General features: G+C 48.4%; 1 protein-coding gene across 1 annotated transcript in view; it reads left to right on the top strand.

Annotated features, from left to right (window-relative positions):
* The window catches only part of CHN1 (chimerin 1), a 173,113-nt gene extending 162,616 nt beyond the window's left edge, over positions 1–10,497 (top strand). Inside the window, exons 13-14 of the mRNA XM_075317358.1 lie at positions 572–677; positions 9,375–10,497. Coding sequence (XP_075173473.1) covers positions 572–677; positions 9,375–9,546 — 278 coding nt within the window. The 3' untranslated portion in view covers positions 9,547–10,497. The remainder of the gene's footprint in view (positions 1–571; positions 678–9,374) is intronic.
* The last annotated feature ends 1,895 nt before the right edge of the window (positions 10,498–12,392 follow it).

Below are 12,392 nucleotides of genomic sequence, written 5' to 3'. Positions count from 1 at the left end.
CCGTTGGGGGTCTATTGGGCGCCGGTGGGGTCTGTTGGTCGCCAGTGGAGTCTGTTGGTCGCCGGTGGGGTCTGTTGGTCGCCGGTGGGGTCTGTTGGTCGCCGGTGGGGTCTGTTGGTCGCCGGTGGGGTCTGTTGGGTGCCGGTGGGGTCTGTTGGGTGCCGGTGGCGTCTGTTGGGTGCCGGTGGGGTCTGTTGGGTGCCGGTGGGGTCTATTGTGCAATGGATCCAGCACAGCATTGTTGCTGCCATTGTAAAAGGAAGCCACAAAGCTGATGTTAACAGATCTAGTCAAATTAGACTTTACAAGAATGCGTCACGCTGTGTGGAAATTTATCATTTTTTTTCTTTTAATTTTAAAGTAAATGGTCACCTGGTCACTGTGATAATGCGCCTGTGTCACTGGAGACCGCTTTATACAGGAGCTTTGCAAAATACATCTGTCCCTTGTGTTTCCCATTTCTAGCTGAATCTGCCTATACACCGTTGAAGTGCTTTGCAGTAATCAGATTAATTTCCTCATTGCCTGGTTTAATCTGTAGATTAACCCCGGTTTTCCTCCTCTTCTTCAGAGGCTGTGGACCCGGATGCACAGTTAGAGGCTCTTCATGAAGCTTTGAAGCTGCTACCTCCTGCACACTGTGAAACACTGCGGTATCTCATGGCCCATCTGAAAAGGTAAGTACATCTAAGCACATCAAATGCCGGAGCGCTTTTGAAACCGAGCATTATTTTAGCTTTAAAGCTCCTCTTAGTCCTTCCTCAGGAGGGGGAAATGATTCCATGCCCACTGGCTGTGAAACCGTTTTTCAGTTTGCCAGGTTCCCAGGGCTCTCGCAGCATTATCTGCTAATTGGTCACGCTGAGCTACATGATACATTTTCTGTAATCCTTTCCCTTTATCGTTGCACGCAGTCCTATTATAGAGTATGTGCTGCTGACGAGATAACAGAATTAGCCGATCATACAATAGGGGCCAAAACAAACATTTTCGCAGGCACGTTATACTGTAAGAACATGTTTAATATGAATATTTCACCCCCTTGTTCAAAAATTGCTAAAGTTTGTTTAAAATGGTAAATGCGTAGTGTAGAAATATAAAATCTCCTCTAATAAAGGAGTCTTTGGGTGTGCTGGAAAGTGTGTCCTTGTTCTCCTCCTTTGTCAGTTACATATGGTAATTAGCAGACTCCAATCTGGACAATGCAGCTATCTGGATTGTAAGATACATCATATCGCCGATGATTTAAGGAAAAAATCCATGTATCTTCAATAGTGCAAGGGACCAAAGACGGCAGACCCAGTAAAGTCACTGTGATATGGTTATGGAGATGGTTTTGTTTAGTGCCCCATAGTTCTAACTGTAGAAAAAGGCTTGAAATAACAAAAAGGCTCAATAAATCCCCTAGTTCTCTGTTTACTTAAAAGGAACCTGTTTTGTCCCCAAATGTTATTGCCCCGCAGGTAAATAGTGTTTAGAAGGTCCCCTGCTGCCACGCCAAGTCTGGCTACAGGGAGGAAATGAACTTTCTTTTTCGCTCCTAATTGGGAGACCCAGACAATTGGGTGTATAGCTACTGCCTCCGGAGGCCGCACAAAGTACTACACTTAAAAGTGTAAGGCCCCTCCCCTTCTGGCTATACACCCTCCCGTAGGAGTACGGATTCCTCAGTTTTAGCTTTGTGCGAAGGAGGTCACACACGCACGCATAGCTCCATTGTTTTTAGTCAGCAGCAGCTGCTGACTATGTCGGATGGAAGAAAAGAGGGCCCATACAGGGCCCCCAGCATGCTCCCTTCTCACCCCACTGTATGTCGGAGGTGTTTGTAAGGTTGAGGTACCCATTGCGGGTACGGAGGCTGGAGCCCACATGCTGATTCCTTCCCCATCCCTTTTTACAGGGCTCTGGGTGAAGTGGGATTTACTGGTCTCCAGGCACTGAGACCGTGCTCCATCTACAGCCCCTGGAGAAGATGCTGGATTGGAGCGGAGTACATCAGGGACATGGCCCTGCTTCCTCAAGGTACTCTGTGTCCCCGTGCATTTCGCGCTCACACCGCAGCATGCTGGGTGTTGTAGTGCGCCGGGGACATCAGCGCTGCGGCGCTTGCGCCATGGCCTCATTTCAGCTTCGCTGAAGCGGGCACACTTTTGGGGAACGGTCGCGCCGGCCGCTGGGACTGCGGCGCGGCTGGCACTTGTGGTGCGCCGGGGACTTCAGCGCGGGCCGCGCTTTTACGGCGGCCGCGCTGATAACTCGAGTCCCCGGCTTTTGCGGCCTGGTTCCGTTCGTTCCCGCCCCCAGACCTGCCAGTCAGGAGAGGGGCGGGACGCTGGTCAGTGCATCAGCGCTGAGGGCTGGAGTCGTTTTTACATACTCCGGCCCTCACAATAGGCACAGAGGGGACACTGTTTCCCGCACTTTTGTTTGGGAACTCCCACGGGCCGCCCCTCTCCACAGACGCCGGCAGCCATTCCTGCTGACACGCTGAGCTGCAGAGGGGAGCCGGGGAGACCCAGACAAGGAATTCTGCGCCTCTTACCCGCTATTCAGCGGGCGGTAAGCAGCCCTCCGGGCTCACCCCCTCTTGTGCCAGTAGTAATCTTAGTATTTTGTTCCTGCAAATACTTTGTACTGCATAGCGCTGGTCGCCTTTTGGCTATAGACTCTCTCACATTGCAGAGAGCCAACAGCATGTCGTCCACAAAACGCAAGGGTGCCAAGGCACAGACATTATATGCTTCCTGTACCGCATGTGGGACTTTTCTACCGGCAGGCTCCAATGACCCCCATTGTGTGCAGTGCTCGGCCCCTGTGGCACTTGCACAGCCGGGACCTCCGCTGGACGTGACCCAGGGTGTACCACCTGTGAATGCTGTCCAAGTGACAGGAACTGAGTTTACAGCTTTTGCTGACAGAATGTCTCTCACTATGTCACAAATTCTTGACACATTGCGGGCTAGGCCTGTACTACAGGCCACGGACACTGTGCAATCATTGCCCCCTGGTCCCCCTCAGCTGAATTACTTCCAAGCTCCGGGACGGGCACATACACCTCAGGGTGAAGACTCTGACTCGGACGATGGTCCCAGGCAACCTAAGCGGGCTCGCTATGAGAGGCCTTCACATTCATCTCAATGGTCAGGATCCCAGCGAGATGAATCTATGGGTGATGAGGCGGACGTAACTGATCAGGATTCTGATCCTGGGACCGCTCTCAATCTAGATACACCAGATGGTGACGCCATAGTTAATGATCTTATAGCATCCATCAATAAGATGTTAAATATTTCTCCACCAGCTCCTCTTGTAGAGGAGTCAGCTTCGCAGCACGAGAGAATCCATTTCAGATATCCCAAGCGTACATTAAGCACTTTTCTGGACCACGCTGACTTTAGAGACGCAATCCAGAAACCCCACGCTTATCCGGAAAGGCGTTTTTCTAAACGGCTTAAAGATACACGCTATCCTTTTCCCCCTGAGGTGGTCAAGGGTTGGACCCAGTGTCCAAAAGTGGATCCTCCAATTTCCAGGCTTGCAGCTAGATCCTTGGTTGCAGTTGAAGATGGAGCGGCACTTAAAGATGCCACTGACAGGCAGATGGAGCTCTGGCTGAAATCCATCTATGAAGCTATTGGAGCGTCGTTAGCGCCATCTTTTGCTGCCGTATGGGCACTCCAAGCTATCTCAGCCGGGCTTGTGCAAGTCGACTCAGTCACACGTGCATTTGCCCCGCAGGTAGCACCATTGACCTCGCAAATGGCGGCATTCGCGTCGTACGCGATTAATGCTGTTCTTGACGCTACAAGCCGTACGGCAGTGGCGTCAGCCAACTCCGTTGTTTTGCGTAGGGCCCTGTGGTTGAGACATTGGAAGGCAGATTCTCATTCCAAGAAGTGCTTAACCAATTTGCCTTTTTCTCGTGACCGATTGTTTGGAGAGCGTTTGGATGAAATCATCAAACACTCCAAGGGTAAGGACTCATCCTTACCGCAACACAGACAAAACAAACCCCAACAGAGGAGGGGTCAGTCTGGTTATCGGTCCTTTCGAGGACCGGGCAGGTCCCAATTTTCCTCGTCAAAAAAGACTCAAAAAGATCAGAGACGCTCAGATTCTTGGAGGTCTCAGTCACGCCCAAAAAAGACAGCCGGAGGAACCGTTGCCAAGACGGCGTCCTCATGACTTGCAGTCTCCGATTCCCACACCCTCGGTCGGTGGGAGGCTTTCCCACTTTGGCGACATTTGGCTGTCACGCGTCAAAGACCGTTGGGTGAGGGATATTCTGTCTCACGGGTACAGGATAGAGTTCAGTTCTCGTCCGCCAACTCGTTTCTTCAGAACTTCTCCACCACCAGACCGAGCCGATGCTCTGTTGCAGGCGGTGGCCGCTCTAAAGGCGGAAGGAGTGGTGACCTCCGTCCCTCTTCAGGAACAAGGTCACGGTTTTTACTCCAATCTGTTTGTGGTCCCAAAAAAGGACGGATCGTATCGACCCGTCCTGGATCTAAAGTTGCTCAACAGACACGTAAAAGTCAGGAGGTTCCGGATGGAATCCCTACGCTCCGTCATAGCCTCAATGTCTCAAGGAGATTTTCTAGCATCAATAGACATCAAAGATGCGTATCTCCACGTGCCGATTGCGCCAGAGCATCAGCGTTTCCTACGCTTCGTCATACACGACGAACACCTGCAGTTCGTAGCGTTACCTGTCGGTCTGGCAACAGCCCCCCGGGTCTTCACCAAGGTCATGGCAGCAGTAGTAGCTGTCCTGCACTCGCAAGGTCACTCGGTCATCCCGTATCTAGACGACCTGCTTATAAAGGAATGGGATGGGAAGTCGACGTCCCTCGACAGGACTGTCTCCCTCTCTCAGACTGCCAAGGACTCTCTGCGTTGGTGGCTTCTCCCCACCTCATTGTCACAGGGAAAGTCGTTCCTACCCCCATCCTGGGCAGTGGTCACGACGGATGCGAGCCTATCAGGGTGGGGAGCGGTGTTTCTCCACCACAGGGCTCAGGGGACGTGGACTCAGGAAGAGTCCACCCTGCAGATCAATGTTCTGGAAATCAGAGCAGTCTATCTTGCTCTGCGAGCCTTCCAACAATGGCTGGAAGGCAAGCAGATTCGGATTCAGTCGGACAATTCCACGGCGGTGGCGTACATCAACCACCAAGGGGGAACACGCAGTCGCCAAGCCTTTCAAGAAGTCCGGCGGATTTTGACGTGGGTGGAAAGCAAAGCGTCCACCATATCCGCAGTTCACATCCCAGGCGTGGAAAACTGGGAAGCAGACTTTCTCAGTCGCCAGGGCATGGACGCAGGGGAATGGTCCCTTCACCCGGACGTGTTTCAGCAGATCTGTTGCCGCTGGGGGACGCCGGACGTCGATCTGATGGCGTCACGGCACAACAACAAGGTCCCAGTTTTCATGGCACGGTCTCACGATCACCGAGCGCTGGCGGCAGACGCCTTGGTTCAGGATTGGTCGCAATTCCGACTACCCTATGTGTTCCCACCTCTAGCATTGTTGCCCAGAGTTCTCCGGAAAATCCGGTCCGACTGCCATCGAGCCATTCTCGTCGCTCCAGACTGGCCAAGAAGGTCGTGGTACCCGGATCTGTGGCATCTCACGGTAGGCCAACCATGGGCACTACCAGACCGTCCAGATTTGCTGTCTCAAGGGCCGTTTTTCCATCTGAATTCTGCGGCCCTGAACCTGACTGTGTGGCCATTGAGTCCTGGATCCTAGCGGCCTCAGGTTTATCTCATGAAGTAGTTGCCACAATGAGACAGGCTAGAAAACCATCCTCAGCTAAGATCTATCACAGGACGTGGAAGATATTCTTAGCTTGGTGCTCGGCTCAGAGGGTTTCTCCCTGGCCATTTGCATTGCCAATTTTTCTTTCCTTCCTGCAGTCTGGGTTGGAAAAAGGTTTGTCGCTTAGCTCTCTTAAGGGTCAAGTCTCCGCGCTATCCGTATTCTTTCAGAAGCGCTTGGCACGGCTTTCTAAAGTACGCACGTTTCTCCAAGGAGTTTGTCATATCGTTCCTCCTTACAGACGGCCATTGGAACCCTGGGATCTAAACAAGGTTCTCATTGCTCTCCAGAAGCCGCCTTTCGAGCCTTTGAAAGAGGTTTCCCTTTCTCGGCTTTCACAAAAAGTGGTTTTTCTTGTGGCGGTCACGTCTCTTCGTAGAGTGTCCGAGCTAGCGGCGTTATCTTGCAAATCTCCCTTCCTGGTGTTTCACTAAGACAAGGTAGTACTGCGTCCAATTCCAGAGTTTTCTCCCAAGGTGGTTTCTTCCTTTCATCTCAATCAGGATATCACTTTGCCATCTTTGTGTCCGCATCCAGTTCACCAATTTGAAAAAGGTTTACATCTGTTGGACCTGGTGAGAGCACTCAGGATTTACATTTCTCGCACGGCGCCTATGCGCCGTTCTGATGCGCTCTTTGTCCTAGTCGCTGGTCAGCATAAGGGATCGCAAGCTTCCAAATCCACCCTGGCGCGGTGGATCAAGGAACCAATTCTTCACACATACCGTTCTGCTGGGCTTCCGATTCCATCTGGACTGAAGGCCCATTCTACCAGAGCCGTGGGTGCGTCCTGGGCATTGCGGCATCAGGCTACGGCTCAGCAGGTGTGCCAGGCGGCTACCTGGTCGAGTCTGCACACGTTTACCAAACACTATCAAGTGCATACCTACGCTTCGGCAGATGCCAGCCTAGGTAGACAGGTCCTTCAGGCGGCGGTGGCCCACCTGTAGGAAAGGGCTGCCTGACAGCCCGATCACGAGGTATCTTTTTACCCACCCAGGGACTGCTTTTGGACGTCCCAATTGTCTGGGTCTCCCAATTAGGAGCGAAAAAGAAGAAGGGAATTTTGTTTACTTACCGTAAATTCCTTTTCTTCTAGCTCCAATTGGGAGACCCAGCACCCGCCCTATTGTTCTTAGGGTTTCGTTTTTCGGGTGCACATGTTGTTCATGTTGTTTCTTAAGTTCTCCGATCTTGTTATCGGATTGAATTTGTTTTTTGAAACTGTTATTGGCTTTCCTCCTTCTTGCTTTGGTACTAAAACTGAGGAATCCGTACTCCTACGGGAGGGTGTATAGCCAGAAGGGGAGGGGCCTTACACTTTTAAGTGTAGTACTTTGTGCGGCCTCCGGAGGCAGTAGCTATACACCCAATTGTCTGGGTCTCCCAATTGGAGCTAGAAGAAAAGGAATTTACGGTAAGTAAACAAAATTCCCTTCTTATTTCTCCTGTCACCTTCTGGCTTTCATTCCTAGAGGCACAGCTTCAGTTACAGCTCCGCACATAGCGGGTGGCAGCTGTAAGCACACCATAGCACATTGACTGACAGCCAGGCTGTCAATCAGCGCCGGGATGCAAACGCCCTCTATGTACTGGGTGGTGACTTTAGCCATGATGCCAACACACCGCTGACTGGTAGTCAGACATTTCTGGGAAGAATAAAGTTAATTTCCTCCCTGTAGCTAGCCTCTCAGTGTGACAGCCAGGCAGCTTTAGAGCGCTATTAACCTGCAGATTAACTCCTTATCAGCAGGTTAATAACTTAAAGGACATGACCGGTTCCCTTTCGTTCTAGTAGTGTTGACCTCTGCAGCCAATCACACTGTCCTAGTAGTCTCCTTTTGTCACCATGGGAGTCCAGTGATTGGCAGTAGGAGTCACATACTGGTAATTGGATACAAGCCGGGACCACCAGAACGCGAGGGTTTATCAGGTCGCGGTTATTTTGTTGTTCTGTACATATTTACTGCCTTTTGCTTAATTTTGTTTGATTGTGGAAAACTCCCTTAAGGCCCTGTGCGCACTGGAAAATGGAATTTTCTTAAAATTCCGCAGGGTCTGAAGGATTACCGCACCCGCGGTAAAAAAAAACATGCGGCAAACCGTACCCGAAAACCGCATGCGGTTTGCCGCGGTTTTACCGCGGTATTGTTCGACATTGCCGCGGTTTTGCCGCATGCGGGTTGGTACATGTGCTTTAAAGCGTTCAATGCAATAAAGCATTGAAAAAAAGAAAGAAAAAAAAAAGTAATTTCCTTCTGAGATAGATAGCAGACAGATAAATAGACAGAAGAATAGAAGACAGAATAGATAGAGTCCCTGTGAGCACACGCTGCATTTCTCCCGAGCGGTAGTGTGTTCACATTACCGGCCGTGGGAAATGCCCTGTGGTTACCTCTGCTGTCTCGTTGCGAGGCTGCATTCAGCGCTGTGTGTCAGTCGCGGCTGGATGCAAGCATCGGAGGACGTGGATTACGCCAGAGTTGTGTATTTCGGGGGGGTTAATAAAGGGGTGAACCAGGGGCTTTTTTGTGTTTTATTTAAAATAAAGGATTTTTCTGTGTGTTTTTTCACTTTACTTATGGGTTGATCATGTCAGCTGTCACATAGACGCTGCCATGATCAAGTCTGGAGTTAGTGGCGGCGATGTTTCAACAGTCTGACCCCCAGCAATCATTAAGCTAGGCCCTATCCTATGGATAGCACATAACTGAATTCTGGGAATAACCCTTTAAATCACTGGCTTGTAATACTACATTATATGTAATGCTGCCTGTTCGAAACAATGGACATCCCTATAATATTTGGTAGCAGCAAAATCCCCCAGTGTCTGGTACGCAATGGATCCAAGCTGATATTTTGTTATTGCCTCATAGATTATAAAGCGAATACTCGTAGCCATGATCAACCTTATCCTACTACTAGACCTCTTGTTATGAGCTCCATCCAGATTTTATTTTTTTTTTTTACTCCGTTATACAGCACCATTAATTCCACAGCGCTTTACACATTTGATAATCACTGTCCCCATTGGGGCACACAATCTAAATTCCCTATCACTATATCTTTGGAGTGTGGGAGGAAACCGAAGAACCCAGAGGAAACCCACACAAACAAGAGGAGGACATACAAACTCCTTGCAGATGTCGTCCTTTTTGGGATCACCTAAGTTTTGATGGTCCCACTACAATGGGCACATCTGCATTACTTCCTAGCCTGGCCTTTCTTTTTCTATTAATCCCTGTATAATGTGAGTAATACCGTCTTACACTTCGGTGTGACAGGCCTGATTACATCTAACTCATTAGACAGCCACATTATATTACATTCTCGCGTCCTTTGGGCATCGGGATGACAGCAATGAGTCTTAGCAACTCGTATTAGGTCTTTCCCATTGAGTAATGTCACCGTCTGTGATAAACTAGAACTGAAAAGTCCTCTCTGCTTTTGGGGCAGAAGTGGATTTATTTGCATGCTCCGCAATGCCCTACAGATAACCCCTAATTTAGATGCACGGCCGGCATAATGAGATGTAATTTTGTGTCTCCCGCAGGGTAACTCTTAACGAGAAGGACAACTTAATGAACGCAGAGAACCTTGGCATCGTGTTCGGACCAACTCTCATGCGAGCGCCAGAGCTGGATGCCATGGCGGCACTAAACGACATCCGTTATCAGAGACTAGTGGTGGAAATGCTCATCAAAAACGAGGACATTTTATTTTGATCAGGAAATAACGCAAGCTGCATCCCGGAAGATGAAGGAAACGCAGATCCCTACAGCGTACCGTTAAAAGTGTGTGCTCGTCGCCTACGTGTAGTGCACCGACCATATTTTTGACTTTTAGTAGCCAGGAAACCATCATGTCAGTTCACTAGGAATTAACGACTTTGATGAGGCATGACGCACTTTGTAGAGGCGGCCATCATGTAGACAGTATTTAGTAGGTCTTTCTGCTCCCGGTTTGCCCAAATATTTGGAACCGGAGACGAACGTGTCGTGGGCCGGACCAGAATTCATAAGCATGCGGCTTCTCAGCGCTAGTCACATCACTGAGGCATGAGGCGCTTTTTTGCCTCCTCTTTAGCAAGGCTTAGGGTTCACTTTACTAGCGCTATATACACACCGGACAGAAATGATGCCGTTTCTGTATCGTTTTAGCTGTGGCAATCAATGCGATATTGTCTCCCCTCTGCCATTACTGCTCCGTGGTTTACAGTGTAACCGAAATTGTAAATGGCTGCATGTATGTCTCCGTTTTTGTCGGAGCTTTCCTTTAAAGAGATATCTTCTAGCTAAACGGGTCGTGACTGTAAATCAGCATGTTTGTCCCCTGGTGTGACATTATTGTGATCCTTTTCTTTTATGTTCAGCATAATCCTATTAGGATAATGAGTTTGTGAAGCGGTTACCTTAATAACATTTGCATCGCACAGTTTTTTCTCTTCCTTTCATTTTTTTTTTTGTTTTTTATTGCATATTATGGCAGATTAATTTTAATTTTTTTATTTTCTTTTTTGTTCTCAATCGAGAGCTTGAGTTTTTACAATGTTTACTGACCTGTTTGTGTGGTGATGGCAGTAGATACTGCAATGGTTAATTTTTTTTAATGTATTTTTGTATTTTTCATCTGGCATGCACCTATTAATTTATTAAACCTAGGTTTTAGAAAACCCATGTCTGTGTCTATTCAACAATCTGTATATAATGATGGATTCATTGAAGAGGATAAAGAGCACAGAATAATCCAAGGATTTATCCCACAGCATTCCTTAACACCCTGAATGAACTTTCTAGCAAATCTTGTACTTCTCTATTAAAGGGGTGGTTCACCCATATTTTTTATTGTCTAGTTCATTATCATATTGAGAAACAATGTTTCTGTCAAATACCTTATGTTGGCAATAGTGCCTGTGAGAGGCGCTATTGCAGACCACTGTTCCCTGCTCCATGACATCACGTCAAGTTCCGCACACATCACATTCCTGCGACCGGCTGCAGTCTTCCTGACTCACCTAGCTGTGGGTGGTATCTCACCACTTGTCACAGCCCATCTGCTCCCTCACTGCAGAACGCTGCAAGCAGGAAACGCGCTGCGCTGTGAGGGAGCAGATGGGCTGTGACAAGTGTTGAAACACCGCCCACAGCTCAGTGAGTCAGGAAGATTGCAGCCGGCCGCAGGGATGTGATGTGTGCGGAACTTGACGTGACGTCACCGGAGCGGGGAACAGCGGTCTGCAATAGCGCCTCACACAGGCACTATTGCCAACATAAGGTATTTGACAGAAACATTGTTTCTCAATATGATATTGAACTAGACAATAAAAAATATGGGTGAACCACCCCTTTAAGTCAATAGAAACCAAAGAAAAAATGCGATCAAAGCCCAAATTATGAATGTGAAAAAACTTTATTTAAACAGGTAATTTGGTGACATGTGGCACAAACCAACAGGTAGGACGCATATTCCAGGGAGACCCAAGGTGCAATATACAAAGTGTCACTTACTATGTGTCAATGTATAACCAATAGAGCTGATCGAAAGCCCCAAAAACTTGGACCAGCGGATCACTGCCAGATTTAAAAAAAAAAGTCCTATCCGCTCTGGAATCCGGGGCCCATATAAGTCAATGGGGACCGGAATTCGTAGATTAAAAACGTTTCTGGAGGGGATAGGGCGGTAATAGTGAGCGCGGCATACTCACCGAGGCTATGTCATGGTGGTAAACTCCTTCCGGGTCACACTTAAGTCTATTAAGTCAATGTCTATCATAGATAAATATAAAATACTGACATTCCTGATCTGAATTTAAACACATTATCAATTTCTATATTGATCTGTCTTATCTCATCATTGGTAGCTCCCATTGCAGAGAGTAGATTTACCTAGTTGGATCATTATAAGTGATGAGCGGACCCGGACTGTAAAAATCCCAATCCACGTGGTTTCAAACTTACCCAAGTGCCAGACCTGGATGTTGATCAAGATCTAGCAACTCCGGAAATAAAGAAAATAAGAATAAAGCAAACGCATCATACTTTACCGAGGCTCCGTTGTGGCTGTACACTGCTCCCACGACCACCCATTCTCTTCTGGTGCCGCTTATTAGCCTCATGCATATTCGCTGCTTTCCTCGCCCACAGCCGTCTGTGATTTGTTGCAGTCAGACACGCCCCCAGCCTGTGTGACAGCGTCTGACTGCTTCAAATACCAGACACTACGTGCGTCTATCGTGGTATAAAAACAAATAAAAAAATTGGCTTAGGGTCCCCCCATATTATGGTACCCAGCACAGATAAAGCATACGGCAACAGGCTGCAGCCCCAAGCCATGAACTTATCTTGGCAGTGTATCAAAATAGGAGGAATCGCATGCAACTTTTTTTTTTCATTATTATTATGAGACCCCCATTACTAATCTGTAAGTAAAAGTAAATAAACACAAACACCGAAAAATCCTTTATTTGAAACAAAAAACACCCTCTTTCACCCCTTAACCCTAGAATGCGCAACCATAGAAATCTACAATAGAAAACAAGTAACCTAGCAGGCCTGCGAGGCCCCAGGTATGC

This window comes from Anomaloglossus baeobatrachus, chromosome 7 (assembly GCF_048569485.1).
Source record: "Anomaloglossus baeobatrachus isolate aAnoBae1 chromosome 7, aAnoBae1.hap1, whole genome shotgun sequence".
In the NCBI taxonomy this organism is placed as follows: Eukaryota; Metazoa; Chordata; class Amphibia; order Anura; family Aromobatidae; genus Anomaloglossus; species Anomaloglossus baeobatrachus.
The sequence above is the reverse complement of the archived record's forward strand: the minus strand, read 5'-3'. Positions and strand labels throughout refer to the sequence as shown.